At 45.8% G+C, this 17,945-nt stretch overlaps 1 protein-coding gene across 1 annotated transcript; it reads left to right on the top strand.

Annotated features, from left to right (window-relative positions):
• Window positions 1-65: 65 nt before the first annotated feature.
• Window positions 66-17,423, top strand: DUSP11 (dual specificity phosphatase 11). The gene is made up of 11 exons (XM_083454171.1): window positions 66-281; window positions 449-1,198; window positions 2,934-3,009; window positions 4,869-5,000; window positions 6,111-6,234; window positions 7,226-7,286; window positions 8,866-8,912; window positions 9,841-9,916; window positions 14,573-14,698; window positions 14,991-15,035; window positions 15,960-17,423. The coding sequence occupies exons 2-11, from the start codon at window positions 1,020-1,022 to the stop codon at window positions 16,213-16,215; spliced, it is 1,122 nt and encodes a 373-aa protein (XP_083310297.1). The 5' UTR covers window positions 66-281; window positions 449-1,019; the 3' UTR covers window positions 16,216-17,423.
• The last annotated feature ends 522 nt before the right edge of the window (window positions 17,424-17,945 follow it).

Raw genomic sequence — 17,945 nt, 5'->3', positions numbered from 1 at the left:
GAGAGAAGGAAAACCCGGCCGGCGGATCCCGCGCTGAGTCAGGGGGAGCCTCCCTTTGGTCGGGAGGAACGCGCACAGCTCGGGCGGCCTCTTAGCCCCGCGGGTGAAGACGGGACTGAGATTTGCAGGCGCCAGGGATCTCTATGCAACGGTTGCTGCTGGTTTTGTTCAGGAGATCCCTGCAGACAAGCAAAAGGCATGAATCACAGAATGGTCGAGTCGGAAGGAACCCCGAGGGTCCCAACCCCCCCGCAATGCAGGAATTAAAGCGTGCATGACAGGTGGCCACCCAGCCAGTGGCGTGGCGTGGGGGGTGCAGAGGGGGCCGGCTGCACCGGGGGCAACATCTGGGGGTTAGGGTTAAGAGGCGCAAATCCACGGGTTAGGGGGTGCAAATTACTTGCCTTGCCCCGGGTGCTGACAACCCACGCTACGCCACTGCACCCAGCCTCTTGTTAAAAACCTCCCAGGAAGGCAAGTCCACCACATTCCGAGGGAGTCCTTTCTGCTGTCCAACAGCTCCTACCGCCAGAAAGTTCTTCCTGGTGTTTAGTCGGAATCGCCTTTCTTGAAACTTGAAGCCATTGGTCCAGGTCCAGCCTCCAGGGGAAGCAGGCAGGTCCCCTCTTCATGTGGCAGCCCTTGAATATTTGAATTTCTCCCCTCAGCCTTCTCTTTTGCAGGCTAAACATGCCACATCCCTCCATTAGTCTTCCTCATGGTTTCCAAACGCAGCGGAGAAGCGCCGCCTGAGAAAGCGGGCTCGCTGCTTTAGTCCTCGGCCCGACTCGGGACCCCCTTCCCAGATGAACCGAGTCCGAGAGGAAGGTGATTCTCGAAGCGAAATAAGACCAGGGAAGGGGAAAGCGACGTTTCGTCTCCGTCCTGCGCACGAGCACCATTCACACATTGATGCTCCCGGCGGAGAAGGAAAGGCGCAGTTCTCCTAACTAGCCTGCAGGGGCCGCTGCTGGAGGCGGGCGTCGCGCAAGGGACACCCTTCTCGACGGCCCGCGGTGATGACGTCATTCGAGCGCCGGGGCTCGTCGTTGCTTTTCGTGCCGGGCGTGGGAACCGGAAGTGCTGAAGGAGCAACTGCAGCTTCCCGGCCCGATAGCGGGTGGCTCGGCGTGGAGAGCGAAACCTTGGGGGGCCTCAGAGCCATGGGGAAGAAGAGTAAGAACGGAGTCCCGGACAGGTGAGCTGTACCTGCCTCGCCCGGGGTGGACGGGGAGCCCCGGACAGGCCCTCCCGCGCCCCGTTGTAGTGAGGCGCTGGAGCTGGGGTGAGAACCTCTCCCTCCGTCTCGGTCAGCCTCTCGCGTGGGAGGCTCGTGGGAGCTTGTATTCATGTATATCTGTTATATACCTCTCTTCATCCGAGGATGACAGGGTGGTTTACAACACAAAAACACATAACAAAACAAGGAACATAACACGAAACAAAACCAATAACTCCCCCCCCATACACAATATAAAAAGCCATAGATTGTTTAATTAGCCAAAGGCCAGGGAGTAGAGGAATGTTTTCCGCATCACGTATGGCCTTTGAACCATATACAGTAGTACCTCGGGTTACAGACACTTCAGGTTCCAGACTCTGCTAACCCAGAAATAGTACCTCGGGTTAAGAACTTTGCTTCAGGATGAGAACAGAAATCCTGCTCCAGCAGCGGCAGGAGGCCCCATTAGCTAAAGTGGTGCTTCAGGTTAAGAACAGTTTCAGGTTAAGAACAGACACCTGGAACGAATTAAGTTCTTAACCCAAGGTACCACTGTATATGGCAGGAGTCAACCATTTCTCCCAACGGTAGCAGGGTGCCCCAATCCTGCCCATAAAGTTCCATTGTCACTTGGCCATAAAGGTAAAGGGACCCCTGATCGTTAGGTCCAGTCGCGGACGATTCTGGGGTTGTGTGCTCATCTCGCTCTATAGGCCAAGGGAGCTGGAGTTTGTCCGCAGACAGCTTCTGGGTCATGTGGCCAGCATGACTAAGCCGCTTCTGGCGAACCAGAGCAGCACACAGAAACACTGTTTACCCGTTTATCTACTTGCACTTTGATGTGCTTTCGAACTGCTAGGTCGGCAGGAGCAGGGACCGAGCAATGGGAGCTCACCCCGTCGCGGGGATTTGAGCTGATGACCTTCTGAAGTGTGCGTTCCCTAATGAGGCCTCCCACTGCTGGTGCCCTTCCACCATTCAGATTCTGTTCTTAGACCAAGGTAAAATTTGCAAACTGGGACACTACTTCCAGTTTTGCGGAGTTCGTATGCCGAATCTTTCGTAAACAGGACTGTTCTTAAACCGAGGTACCACAGTACTTGAAATCCAGGATTTCCAACAGTGCCATAATGCCATTTCATCCAATCACACCCCAAAGCAGCCAAATGATGATTCCTTTTTTAAAAAAATCAATGTTAGTAATTAGGAAAAGTATTGCTTTCATAGGGGTATGTTGTTGTTATTTTTATTATTAATTAAATTTATATACTGCCCATCACCTGAAGATCACAGGGCGGTTGACAGTATAAAAACACAAAAACGCATAGCATGCTGTGTTTTGCTCTGGACCGCACCAGTGAGCCTTGTCATCTGGGCAGCCCAGGACCTGCACACAGGCAATCCTCATTTTGCACAGGGGTTCCGTTGACCCAGTTTTTGAGGGTCAAGCCTGCATTATCCCTCCTCCCATCCTAGGCTGTATTTTATGGTTGTCTTACAGAGGAATAGATTGGGATCTAGCTTTTGTATGTATAGCTGTCGTTTAGATGCTGTTAATGTGAATGGTGTTTTAATGTTGCCAAAAAAGGCAAATCCCTGTGCTGAACAGACATCTTCTCCTGTTGAATTGTGTCTGCTTTCTCCATCATATTTATGCAGAAGCAGTAAATTTCATTTCATTTCACTTTTAAGTATAAGGTCTCTCTTCTAGATGGACTAATTACATACCTCTTGGAAAGAGAATACCTGGAACACGCTTTATAGCTTTTAAAGTTCCACTTAAGAAGGTAGGTATGGCATGCAGTTTTTTTGGGGTGGCGCTATGTGTTATGTAAATGTAAGGTTGCTCTTGGTCTGTTTGCATTGTGCTTTAGTCCAAATTCCAGAGCTCATGTTTTCATCTGAGCAAAGTTCGGTGTATAGCAGTGGTTCCCAGAAATTTTTGGGCCACTATTCCCTTAGTTCCAGTGCCCCCTAGCCTATAGAAAGCACAGAGGTTTGCACGACCCACCAAGGAAAATAGGGACACAATAAATTTCAAGACAGTGGCAATTAATTGCACATTTATTTAAAATCAATTAAAACTATTTAATTTAATAAATTCAGCAGTTTGATATAGGCTTGGCCCTACGTCCAGATTTCCCTGGACATATCTCAACAACTTTTTTGTCTGGATTTTCACTGTTTGAAATATGGCAAGCCTATTAAAACTATTTAGTTTCATAAATTCAGCAAAATTGATTAACTTGATCCAGGCTGATATAGGCTTGGCATATGTCCTGATTTTCCCGGACATATCTGGAATAGTGCAGTCGGCAGCAGTGTTCGGGTGGAAATCAATAAAAATGTCCGGGAAAATCCAGACTTATGGCAGCCCATGTCGGCAGTGCTGTTTTTGCTATTTATCCATCAAAATAGCTCCAACCACTTTGCCCTCCCCCCCCCCCAAAAAAAAACCTTTGCCAAAAGAACTCAACAACTTTTCTGTCCGGATTTTCACTGTTCGAAATATGGCAAGCCTATTTTGATGGTTATTCACACCTCCCTTGCTCCCTTTCTTCCCCCTTGCCTCTTAACTCCACCTCACGTAATAACTGCAGCCCCAGGTGCACAACTGGCTACTTTAGGAACCACTAGTGCAGGGGTAGGCAAACTACGGCCCATGGGCCGGATGCGGCCCAATCACCTTCTCAATCCGGCCCATGGACGGTCCAGGAATAAGTGTGTTTTTATATGAGTAGCATGTGTCCTTTTATTTAAACTGCATCTGGGTTATTTGTGGGGCCTGCCTGGTGTTTTTACATGTCGAATGTGTGCTTTTATTTAAAATGCATCTCTGGGTTATTTGTGGGGCATAGGAAATCGTGCCCCCCCAAAAAAAAATATAGTCCGGCCTACCACATGGTCTGAGGGACAGTGGACCGGCCCACGGCTGAAAAAGGTTGCTGACCCCTGTGACTAGTGTATAGGGTAATTGTATCTAAGGTTCTATTCGTAATATTCTAATTTAGCTTATCTAGCCTTGCCAGTTCCCAGCTGCAAGGATAAACATCCCAGTTCTTGTTGTTGTTGTTTGGTCATTTAGTCGTGTCCGCCTTTTCGTGACCCCATGCAAGCCAGGCACTCCTGTCTTCCACTGCCTCCCGCAGTTTGGTCAAACTCATGTTGGTAGCTTTGAGAACACTATCCACCCTTCTCGTCCTCTGCCGTGTCCTTCTCCTTGTGCCCTCAATCTATCCCAGTTCTTATGACTGGCCTAAAACTGTAAAAAAACACACAAAAAAACACACACACACACACACAAAAACACCGGGTCACAAGATACTATGATTACCATTATTTCTGGTAATTTTAGTTCAGTGTAAGATTTTGAGTGTCTTGGAGTGCTGAAATAGCTTTAATACTATGTGTAGTAAACATAAGCAATATAAGACTATCCAAATACAGTTGTACTCTCCGTTGGATGCTTGTCAGGGGGTCTAGATGCAGCATCCAGTGAAGTAGTTCCATTTGTGAAAGTATTTCTGCCTGTGCAATGGAAATTTCATTGTGCAAACTGAAATCCTTGTGCTACTTTGTTAGACACTACCCTTAGAGTTTAACAGCATCGTATAACTGTTGGTTGAATACTCTACTTTCTTTTCAGACTTTTGATTGGAAACTTGCTCCAAATGAACGGTTTTCTCCATTAGACCTTATTAATCAGGTTACGGAACAGAAAGAAGAACTTGGCTTGGTCATTGATTTAACATACACCACCCGCTATTATGAGCCAGAGGTAAGTTCAGTTTCCCAAACTTATGTGAAAGGGGTAGATACTGTCTCTCGTAGCTTTCTCAATGTGGAATTGGTTGTTAGCACTAGAATCCTGTTTGCTGAAAAATTGTTCTGCTAAGAACTGAAATGAAACTTTGAAAAAATGAATTAAAGTTCCTTTTCAGCATGCAGTAGCTATAAGCAGTGCCATGTGGACTTTTAAAAATGTGGTGTGTATTTAGGGGCTCAGATGTCAAGTAGATATGACACTCTGGGGGGTTTCTTGTCAAGATGAGTGGAAATATTCCTCTGATTTTCATTCCTCTGCAAACAACATGACAACAGGCTGAGTTTTCTGCCTGAAAAGAGGGGTGGGGTTTATAATCAATCCTGGGCATAGCTGTTTTCTAGGAAGCTATTAAAAGCAAGTTGGTTTTGGCTATATTTGTATGATACGGTCATGTGAACAGCTGACTTATAGGCTATAGGAGTATCCTGTGACTTTGCATCATGGTCTCCAGACCTGCAAGAACACTGCATGATCCAGTAACTGACCTACAGAAGATGGTGGTTGGCTTTAGGGCAGGTGTGGCAAACTTGCAGCCCATGGACTAAATTTGGTTTACTGCACTGTTTGCCTAAAACCACACCTGCCTATCCCACACCTGATGTCATATGCAACATCCTGCAGAAAGGAGAATCAAGTTCAGTTCTGGTTGGTCACAATCTCACCTCACCGCTGTGGGTTAACTTCGACATCTGGGTTAATCACCCACCTGTCAAAGTTGGCCCATGAGGTAGGGAATGATAAAGATCTGACCTACTGGGCCAAAAAGATTCTTCGCGCCTGCTTTAGGGTAGTGGGCAGGGCTACAGAAGGAGCATTTTTTAAAAAATTCCTTTTGTGACCCAGGGAGAATTTCTAACTGGTTTGCTGGCTTGACTCTAGTCAGACTAGGTGGGTGAGGGGGTTCCTTTCTGAGCTGCCTAGGAAGAAAGTGAGTGCTGAAAGTATGGAGATGTGTGCTGCAATTTTAAAAAATAATTTCTGCATTTAAACCCGGGAATAGTCCTGTGTGGTTGGTTTGTTTGGTGTACATTGCAACTATTTGTGTTTCATATGTTCTTGCAGGAGCTCCTAGGCACGACGCAGTACTGCAAAATAGTAACTGTTGGCCATGAAGTACCAAACAATGAGACAGTGTTTGAATTTAAAAGTGCCGTTAAAAAGTTCCTGATGGAGAATCAACATAATGGTGAGCATGATTTGATGGATTTATCTAAGACAGCAGAGCAATTATGAAGGTAGCCATTAGCGATTGTGTGGCATGTCTTTTTTATTTTACCGTGTTTTCCGCCCTATAGGACGCACCGTCCCATAAGGCACACCTAGTTTTTTTGGGGGGGAAATAAAGGGGGGAAATTATTTTTCCCCCAGGTGCGGGGCTGGGGCAGGGGAAGCCCGAGCTTCCCCCGACCCAGCCCCCAGAACAGGCAACTCTCTGCAAGCCGTGGGAGCCCAGCGCAGGGCTCCCGTGCCTTGCGGAGAGCCGCGCAAAGTCTGGGCACGCTGAGCTCAGCGCGCCCAGCCTTCGGCATGCAGGCAACTCTCCGCAAGCCTGGAGAGCGAGAGGGGTCGGTGCGCACCGACCCCTCTCGCTCTCCAGGCTTCAGCAAATGCCTGCATTTGCCCCATAGGACGCACACACATTTCCCCTTCATCTTTGGAGGGGAAAAAGTGCGTCCTATGGGGCGAAAAATACGGTAGTTGGATAGATGCTTTAGCTGGTTGGCTGGCTGAACCATGCCATGGTGAAAATGTACATGGTGGAAACAGGCATGTTCCTGTCCCCACTGGCTTGCAGTTTAAAGGTGGATATTGGGGAAGGGAGGAAGGAGGGGAGAGAGGAGGAATTGTTCTCTTCTTGAAACATGCCAATCTACCCTTGGCAGCCAATCTGGAAGCTAAGTTCCTGCTCTTTATGAAAGGAAGCACTAGGGTACTCTTTCTAGCTTCTGAGGCATGGCAAAACTTTACATGAATTTGCTTTTTCAGAGTTGCTGTGTATAACGGTGTTTGTGCACTGCAGAGATTAGTGTTTTATCTAACACTTGACCATAAATATCATTATCTCCAAACAATTGTGGCAAATGTCAGACAGTACCTGACAAGCAACTTGATGAAGAATAAAGTTGCCTCTGAAACTGAGCCTTTGTTAAACCAGTTTGTGCTTCCAATTTCCCTAGACAAGCTTATTGGAGTTCACTGCACACATGGTTTGAATCGAACTGGTTACCTTGTTTGCAGGTAAGTTGCTCTTGAAACAAATCCAGGTCAGCAGTCTGGTTTGATAGTTGGAACATGTTATAAAAATGAATAATTGAGTATCTGCCACAAGGGTTCTTGCTTCAGTGTAAATTCAATAAATCCTCCTGGATAGAAGTGTTCATTTGTTTACATGTTTACATAAAAGGGCTGTCTTCCATGCATTAGTCAGTTAAGCTGGTGGGTTGTGACGTGAAGCTGGATCATAGCTTAACCAAAGATGGGTCATGTCAGCAGTCCGATTATTTCCCTGTAGTTTTAATAGTTTTAAGAAGAGATAAAAGGAGATGTGGCCACAGGGCCCATATTCTATATTTATCAAATTTGCCTAAGTTGCAACTTGGAATTAAAGGTATGTTCTGAGTTTGAAAAGGTTGGGGGAAACTGTCCTACATAATTATACTTCTAAGAGTGAGGTGATGTTTTATTTCTTAGTATGGTTTTGTGGATTTAGCCAGGCTATCACTGTTATCCAACAGGGTTTATTTCAATTTTAGGTTTTTTTAAGCTGGCCAGGAGACCATGGAGACTTCCCAGCTGACCCCAAAACATAGATTCAGAATACCCTTCATTCAAACCTTTATTAATACACTCCTTCAGAATAATTATGAGATGGGATTAAACTAACTTTTACTTAGAGTAAAATAATAATAATAGTAATAATAATAATAATAATAATAATATATTTATACCCCGCCCATCTGGCTGGGCCTCCCCAGCCACTCTGGGTGGCTTCCAACCAGATATTAAAAGCACAATACAGCATTAAAAATTAAAAACTTCCCTAAGCAGGGATGCCTTCAGATGTCTGTTAAAAGTGAGATAGTAGCTTATTGCCTTGACATCTGATAGGAGGGCGTTCCACAGGGCAGGCACCACCACCAAGAAGGCCCTCTGCCTGGTTCCCTGAAATTAATGGCCATGGCTAATTTAGTTTTATTAATTTCAGTGGGTGTACTCTAGTAAAAGATAATTCACTACAACTCATGGCTTTTACAGCACTTTAAAATAGAACACAGCAGACAGCATGGTGTAGGTTCCTAAAACACTGCTGTCTTTTAATTCTGTTTTGAGTGATGTTTCAACTGTTCCATTATGTGCAGTATTTTGAATGTTGTTGGCTATCCTGAGCTTCCTTTCAAGAGGAACAACAGGTATAAATCTAATGAAATAAGTTTGAATTCTATAAATCTAGCATCCATAGATAGTTTTAAATCTTAGCAAGCTCTAATACTCTTTGGGTGATCAAACCAACATAGTTGGTGTAAATCTTACAAAAAACTCAAATATGTAGTCTGAAGTGATGAATAATACAACTCTCGTGTATATAGGTGGTGCCTCTTATAGGCAGTTCTGGGCCTTTCCCCCTTCTATTATCTGTTGGTCCAAAGTGCAGGGCAGTAATCTTAGGTATTAGCATGCTCGTATTTCTAGAGAAATACAGGTTTATTGTTTTTAAAGAAATTACATACAGCCTGTTGCCTTCAAACTTTCTATCATTGACTTCTGTTCTTATGAATGCTCATTTTTCTATAGCTAAAAATCTTGCTGTTCTCTTAAGGTACCTAATTGATGTTGAAGGAATGGATCCAAACATGGCAATAGAATGTAAGCATTGCGTCCTTTTTTGCTGAGTTGGGGCATTTGATTGTTTCCCCCACCACACCCCAAAGCTGCCTCATTAACTTCAGGTTGAAAACCGGTTCAACATAAGTCTTTGTTAAACTAGAGCTTATGTTGTAGTTACCCACAGCTCTCCTCTTAACATTGAGACTTTACTAGAAGGACACATGTAGAATTTATATTGCATTGAGTTAAACAGATATGCTGGTAGAGACTGATACACTCTTCCCAAGTTTTCCATTGTGCCATTAAAAATGGATTGAAAGCTGATGTCATAAGTGAGCTGGAAAGTCAGGTTTCATTTCAGCCACAAACTTTTAAAGTGGCCTTAGGCAAGCCACATTTCTCTCAGTGCATCTGCCCATCTGCATTTTCCAATCTGCAGTATAGGGATATCTGATCGTTGGATTAATTACGATAATACAGTAGTTCTCAGGCATCCTGCTTTCAGGAAACCATTTCTGAATCCAGTCATCTACCTAGGAACTGGTGTGCATTTCTCCCAGAACCTCAACCCTTGGCTGAGGATTCAGGGACATTTTCCTGGGTACATAAGAGTGCTGGCTAGGTCTATTGGGAGTCCCATTGCCCTGAGCAAATCTAGAATGCACCTAGAACACAGACCCAGCACTCCATTGCAACTACTATTGATTGTTTCATTGGGGAAATCACTGGACTCCCTGGAACCCACTTTGAAAGCCACAGCCTTTGTGCATGTGGGAACACTCTTTAAGTATTTGAATATTGGCAGGTAATAGCCTGGTGTGGTGCTGCTTATGCTTAAAGTGACTTGATGGGAGGAATGGGGTCTTTTTATAGAAATAACTGTTGCCACCAAATCTTGCATGTGATTGGGCTTACTTCAAAGTAAATGTGCATAGAATTGCACTGTAAACCTTGCTTTCTCTCTTAGTGTTTAACAGGTGCAGGGGGCACTCAATAGAAAGGAAGAACTACATTGAAGCCCTTAGGGGAGGATCTGGAAGAAGGCAAGTCATTTTTGTGTTCCTCTTGCTTTATTTAAATATTGCTTTTGCTTGGAAGAAGCAGGAATTAGTTGCAGAAAAAGGTTCTGTTGTAGCATCTGCCACTAATTTTTCCATCGGAGTACTTGTTCAGGAAACTACTGGGATTGTAGGAGCCTCAGATCAAAAGCCCCACAGGCCCTGAGTTGGGATCCTTTTGCAAATCAGCAATTTCTCTTGTTGCAGAGGGGGGGTTGCAGTGATTTTTAGGAAGTCATTAGTTTGCACCAGGCATCCTATTGGGAAGACCCAGTTTTCTGAGTGCATGTTCTGGAAGTTGGGCAATAGGGGCAGTACAGGATTCCTTCTGGTGTACCGACCTCCCCGCTGCACCAAGGATTCCCTGCCCGAGCTGCTTCAGGTCGTGGCGGATGTCCTCCTGGAGACACCTAGTTTGGTTGTCCTAGGGGATTTTAATATCCATGCCGACACGACCTTACAAGGGGCCGCTCGGGACTTCGTGGAAAGCATGGCCTCCATGGGGCTGTCCCTGAATAAGTTTGGCCCAACCCATAGCCGCGGACATGCCTTGGACCTGGTGTTTACCTCAATGGATGTTGGTGATCTGACACTAAGTAAAAGCGAAACAAAAGAAGTGCCATGGTCAGACCACTTCCTGGTGCAACTTGACTTCTCCGCGACCCATCCCCTCTGCAGGGAGGTGGGACCGATTCGGATGGTCCGCCCCCGCCACTTAATGGATCCAAATGGTTTCCAGAGAGTGGTAGGGGATGCTTTATCCCATGTTGATGGCCTTTCAGCTGATTCCCTGGTGGCCCGCTGGAATGTGGAGTTAACCAGGGCTATTGACTGTTTGGCTCCGAAGCGCCCTCTCCGATTGCATGGAGCCCGGACAGCCCCGTGGTTTTCCATGGATCTGAGGGCAATGAAACAATCGTTGAGACGGCTAGAGCGCCGGTGGCGGAGGACCCATTCTGAAGCTGACCGGACACAGGTTAGAGCTCAATGTCGAGCCTACCAAGTGGCAGTAGCGACGGCGAAGAAGACTTTCTTCACCGCCTCTATTGCATCTGCAGAAAACAGCAGCAGGAGACTTTTTCAGGTGGTCCGCAATCTAGCGGAACCACCTGCTACATCGGGGCCCAGTACGGGCCACATGATCTCCTGCAATGATTTTGCAAAGTTTTTTGCAGATAAAGTCGCTCAGATTCGGGAAGAGGTCGATGCCACCGTGGGAGCAGGGCCGGGGCGGGAGAGTGCTAGAGTCCTGTCTAGTCAAATTGCGTGGGATCAATTCCAATCTGTTACCTCCGAGGATGTGGACAGGCTGCTTGGACGAGTGAAACCAACCACCTGTCTCCTGGATCCTTGCCCATCCTGGCTTATAAAAGCTAGCTGGGAAGGGCTGGGCGATGGGCTTCGTGGGGTGGTGAATGCTTCCCTCCGTGAGGGAGTCTTCCCAGACCCGCTGAAAGAGGCGGTTATTAAACCGCTTCTTAAAAAACCATCTTTAGATGCGGCCACGATGGCCAACTATCGCCCAGTCTCAAATCTTCCATTCTTGGGCAAGGTGATTGAGCGAGTGGTGGCTGAACAACTCCAGGCACGCCTGGAAGAAGCGGACCATTTGGATCCCTTCCAGTCGGGATTCAGGCCTCATCATGGGACTGAAACTGCCTTGGTCGCACTGGTTGATGATCTCCGGCGGGCTAGGGACAAGGGTGAGAGCTGTTTCCTAGTTCTGCTGGATCTCTCAGCGGCGTTTGATACCATCGACCATAACATCCTTCTGGACCGTCTTGAGGGGCTGGGAGCTGGGGGCACTGTCATACAGTGGTTCCGCTCCTTCCTCCTGGGCCGTGTTCAGAAAGTTGTGGTGGGGGATGAGTGTTCAGACCCCTGGGCTCTCACTTGTGGGGTGCCTCAGGGTTCTGTCCTCTCCCCCATGCTTTTTAACATCTATATGCAGCCGCTGGGAGAGATCATCAGGAGGTTTGGGCTGGGTCAGTATGCAGTATGCAGATGATACCCAGTATGCAGATGATACCCAGCTCTACCTCTCTTTCAAATCAGAACCAGTGAAGGCGGTGACGGTCCTGTGTGAGTGTCTGGAGGCGGTTGGAGGATGGATGGCGGCAAACAGATTGAGATTGAATCCTGACAAGACAGAAGTACTGTTTCTGGGGGACAGGAGGCGGGCAGGTGTGGAGGATTCCCTGGTCCTGAATGGGGTAACTGTGCCCCTGAAGGACCAGGTGCGCAGCCTGGGAGTCATTTTGGACTCACAGCTGTCCATGGAGGCACAGGTTAAATCCGTGTCCAGGGCAGCTGTGTACCAGCTCCATCTGGTACGTAGGCTGAGACCCTATCTGCCCACGGACTGCCTTGCCAGAGTGGTGCATGCTCTGGTTATCTCCCGCTTGGACTACTGCAATGCGCTCTACGTGGGGCTACCTTTGAAGGTGACCCGGAAACTACAACTAATCCAGAATGCAGCGGCCAGACTGGTGACTGGGAGCAGCCGCCGAGACCATATAACACCGGTCTTGAAAGACCTACATTGGCTCCCAGTACGTTTCCGAGCACAATTCAAAGTGTTGGTGCTGACCTTTAAAGCCCTAAACGGCCTCGGTCCAGTATACCTGAAGGAGCGTCTCCACCCCCATCGCTCTACCCGGACACTGAGGTCCAACACCGAGAGCCTTCTGGCGGTTCCCTCACTGCGAGAAGCCAAGTTACAGGGAACCAGGCAGAGGGCCTTCTCGGTAGTGGCGCCCTCCCTGTGGAACGCCCTCCCACCAGATGTCAAAGAGAACAACAACTACCAGACTTTTAGAAGACATCTGAAGGCAGCCCTGTTTAGGGAAGCTTTTAATGTTTGATGTATCACAGTATTTTAATATTCTTTTGGAAGCCGCCCAGAGTGGCTGGGGAAACCCAGCCAGATGGGCGGGGTATAAATAATAAATTATTATTATTATTATTATTATTGTGCCGCAGACACAGGGCAGGTATTACAACAGAGGAGTTTACAAGATAGCAGACACAGCGTGCTGCAGAGGAAATCAAAAGGGACACATTTGTAATGGGCAGAGGAAAGGAGGACACACCCCTTAAAAACCTTCCCAATCCCAGAAGGCCATACTGAGAATGTCATCTGAAGGCCTTCTAACACTGAAGATTGTTGATGTTTTACTGTCTTTAACATTAGCTATTTTTAGGTACTGTAATCCACCCTGCAGTCTTACAGTGAAAGGCAGGATTTTAGTTTTCTAAGTAAAGGAAACAGGGTAAAAAGGTAAAGGTAAAGGACCCATGGAGGGTTAAATCCAGTCAGATTCAACTGTGGGGTACAGTGCTCATCTGCACTTTTAGGCCGAGGGAGCTGGCGTTTCTCAACAGACAGCTTTTCCGGGTCATGTGGCCAACATGACTAAACCGCTTCTGGCGAAACAGGACACCATGACATGTGCCAGAGCGCATGGAAACACCATTTACCTTCCCGCAGCAGAGGTACCTATGTATCTACTTGCACAGGCATGCTTTCGAACTGCTGGGTTGGCAGGAGCTGGGACAAAGCTACAGGAGCTCACCCCGTCGTGCAGATTCAAACTGCCAACCTTACAATCGGCAAGCCCAAGAGGCTTGGTGGTTTAGACCACAGTGCCACCTGTGTCCCCTAAAGGGGCAGTTGGAAACCTGTTTGAAAGCATTTCTTGTTTCCCTACAACTGTTTTGGAGATCCCTTTTTCATAACTTTACACCACAAATAGCCCTGTGTACTAGTAAAGTCATTTTCTTAAGTGCCAATGCTTAAAATAGTCAAATTGACCCTATCTACACAAGCAGTTAAAGTATTCACATGTATGGGAGAACCCTAGGAATTGCAGAAATACAGAAAACATTAAGAAGGCAGAAAGACCTGTATGAGGGGGATGACTCAAAACAACCCAGTGAAGACTGAGCATCCTCAGTGGCAGAATACTGAGTGAGGAATAGAAGTGGAATGGAATATCCTGAATGAAAGCATGTCATTGCTGGCTAGAAGAACACAAGTACTCCACACTGCTACACGTGTTGTAGGTCCCACTTGTAGCCTCACAATTTCCAATGGAAATACCTTAATGGCTATTCCAAAGGTTCTTCCCTCCCCATATGAACTGACTTCATTGTAAGAGGAAGCCAAATGAGACGTCAGCTTGCCAATATGTTTCTTAACTGTGATTTTATGTATTTTCATTGTAAACCGCTTCAATATATTTTCTGTGAACTAGCAACCTATAAATAAACAGGACCACAATGACTGCCTCTCCCCATATGAGCAGACCCCAACCCTGCAATCATCATCTGAGTCCCTTCTTCATGGGACCCTTTCTGTGGCGGCTCACCTGACGCCTTTGTCACATCTATTTAGGCACCAGGCAAAAACATTCCTCTTCTCCCAAGCCTTTGGCTAATTAAACAAACTACGGCCTTTTAAACTGTGTGTTTGGGTGTATTGTTTTTGTTTGTTGCTATGATACATATTTTTGTGTTTTTATATTTTATATTTGATCCTTGGTATAAAGGGCGGTATAGACGTTTAATAAATAATAAGAATATACCCCTATGAAAACGATACTTTTCCTAACTACTAACATTAAAAAACACTTTTTAAAGGAATCATCATATGGCTGCTTCAGGACGTGGTTGGATGAAAGGGTACTATGGCCCTGTTGGAAATCCTGCATTTGAAGCAACATACACTCAGCAACATTTGCAGCAGTTCCCCCTGGAAACACCAAGGTCTCATTTTTTGCTTTCTAGACATCCAGTATGGTCAAGTGAAAATGGAACTTTATGCGTAGAATAGGGACACCCTGCTACTGTTGAGGGAAATGATTGAATCCTGCCATTTACATGGTTCAAAGGCTACCCTTGATGAGCAGCCATCTCTTCACCTCCTAAGTAATATGAGTTAAAGCCAGGGTTGCTTTTCAGGAATGCGAAAAGCAACTTTACTCTTAGGCTTAGGCACTTGGGTTTGGGCACTTGAACCCTACCGTTCTTGCAGTCTTTCTCATTCTTTCTTTTACAGGCACTTCCCACCAAGGAGAGGAAGGGGTGGACAAAACCCACCGAGGTAAGAAAGTGGGGCTTCCAGGGAACTTCTGAACACATGTTGTGTCTAGTCAAGGGCAGCTCATGTCCTGCAGGACAAAAAATTACATTTCTATCCTCAGAATAAATTGTGCAAATAAAATTGGAATAGGTCAGCTTAATTTGTATAAGCTGTTTCTAAAAGGTGGGTTTCCTGGAATATGTATCTACATGAAATGCTGGATTTTGTCCTTGTGTTGCAGAATTTTGGAATGCCCAGAATACACTTAACCTGCCTAAATTGCTGTCTGGTCTACTTTTCAATTGTTAATGGCAGTGTATCAACTGAACACGATTTTATATCTGCTATGCTAGCTGAAGAAATGCAAAGTACTGCAAGATATGAAAACTGAGCTGCTGCACTAACAGTAGATGTTTTTGGTCTAAATAAAGTAGGCAGGGAGTAATGAATTGGCTCCTTTCCTACAAGCTACAGTACTTTATTTGCACAGGTATAGTTTTCCCTGAGGCAGTTCATGGACAGTTTGGAGGAATGGTTTTGCTCTGGGGTAAAGACATCTGAAATTGATCACTGACAATGAGGAGCTCCTCCCAGCAGCTGGTTCCAGAGGGTGGCCATCTTAGCCTTTTGAACCAAAAGCAACAGTCTTGTGACACCTTTAAGACTAGAAAACTGGCTTTTCTTTCTGCTCGGCATTGGTTGATAAAGCAGCTGCCTGTACCAGACTCAGAATTACAGCTGAAAGCTTGTCTGCTTTAGTGTTGCTCCAGTCTCTGCCCTGGTGTACTTGCACCCAGCTCAGCTGGTGAAACATACTCTCTCAATAGCCTAAGTTTTAAGAAGCAGACTTAGAAGGCTCTGATTACAGCATGGGTTGGAGTGTTGCGGTGCAGGCTCTTCAATACCACTTGGCTCTGCTCTGAAATTTGGTGCTTTCTCTTTCAGAAAACCCTATCATACCAATCACAGAAACCTCATCAACTGTTATGACAGTGGTCCGTCTGTTTACCATCCTCAGTACCTCCCTACAGCTGACATCACTCACCAAGGATTGGATTACTCTGTTAGGTCCAGCCAGGGGCTACACTATTCATCTTACCAGCAACAATTGCAAGGACATGCAGGGCCTCATTTTCCAGTCCAGAGTCCTCATTATCCACAGCAACAAGGACGATATAAAATTGTCAGACGGGACCATTGAAAACTCTGTTGATGGAAACCTAACAGGCAAGGAGGACACAATCTCATACTAATCAACATACCGTAAATGAATTATTGCCTCGCGATTTAGCCAGCAGATGAGACCCAACAGGTTACAGTTATTATTGTTTATTTATTACTCACCTTCACTCTGTGGTTCCAGGGCAGGACCACTTTGTACCACATCACACCAATGCTGTGTAGTTTTCATTTTGTGATTGCTTACCAGCAAGATGTAGCCATTCCAGCCATTAAATGAATTCATAATTGATAATCGCTTATTGGCTGGTCTCCTGAAATGTCTCTTATTAAAGTCATGTTTGGGAGTTAAAAGGCTCCTCAGTGCAGAAGCTGCTTCCACAAATGTTAGCAAACTGACCTCAAAATGTGTGTTAAATAAAGATTACTTTCCCCTGCTCTTGACATGACCCTCCCAAGAGGAAAATGGACTTGCTCCTTTCAAAATGGATTTCTGGCTCATAAATCAGTTCAACTCCAGTTTGCAACCAGATTCAATGAACTAGTTGCTGCTTTCTCCGTAACCTGGGAACTCTTCCTATAGTCCTATAGGGATGCTGTCAGTTGCACCAATCATAATGTGTTTTCATATGTAACTGAAGCTGTGTGGGTCTGAAACATGTAGAACCAGCGCTACCCTATAATGAAACTTACAGTAATCCCTCGTTTTATACATGGGTTTGGTTCCAAGGATCATGTCCAATCACCAACATCATGTATAGGGCGTGATTTTTTAAAAAGCTCTTTGCACACCTAGTAACCCCAAATGGATCTGGCGCAAAAAAATGCTTTTAAACTTTCTGCCTTGCTTCAGACTTGAGTTGCCCAATTGACTTGTTGCTGTTTCAACAAGCTCACCTTCAACCATGTTTGGCTGAAATTGTGCAGGTCAAATGTGTGTAAAGTGAGGGGTTACTGTACCAGGTTTGGGAATTTTCTAATCTTGGGTTTTTGTTTTCTTTTGCCTTCTATTACATAACAGATGTCTCATTTGCATTGATCTATTGGAGTTGATATTTCACATACACTGTATTATTATGCCGTGGGAGTGGAGTATCTGCACCTGATACTACCCTCAAATTTAATTGTTGTGTGCAAATCTTTTGTAAGCTGCAGCGAGAGCCTCCTGGGGCTATGGAGCAGAACATAAATGCTGTATTCTAAATAAATAATAGCTGTATCCTCCAAGAATCTGTCTCCTATCAAAGCTAGGGTGGGAGCTACCGCCACCTCTTCTGAAAGTGAATTCCATAGTATTAGTTATGTACTGGATTAAGGCATTTCCGGTGCTCATTGTTCAGTGACATTTTGGTTGGTCCTAATGAGGCTGGCCATGGGCCCTGCTTTACAGAGGATGGGCCTTAGTCTGAAGATTTGTCAGAGGAGGACAGGCCCTCTGGTCTGGTTTAAAGATAACCACAAGGAAGGAAAGCACAATTTTTTGACAGGGCGGTGCTCAAAATTACCCACCACCCTGGAAACCAGAAAGAGTATCCCTGCATCTTAGACACCTGCTCCCATTCTTGATTTGCATTCTGCTTTTCCAACAACAAATGTTGAGCTCAAAGCAGCTCATCATCATCAATTTATTGTTTGTACCCCGTCCATCTGGCTGGGTTTCCCCAGCCACTCTGGGTGGCTCACAACAGAACATTAAAAACATGATAAGACATCAAACACTAAAAACTTCCCTAAACAGGGCTGCCTTCAGAT

The sequence above is a fragment of the Podarcis tiliguerta genome (genome assembly GCF_965153285.1).
Source record: "Podarcis tiliguerta genome assembly, chromosome: 8".
Taxonomy (NCBI): Eukaryota; Metazoa; Chordata; class Lepidosauria; order Squamata; family Lacertidae; genus Podarcis; species Podarcis tiliguerta.
This window is presented reverse-complemented; position numbering and strand designations above follow the sequence as displayed.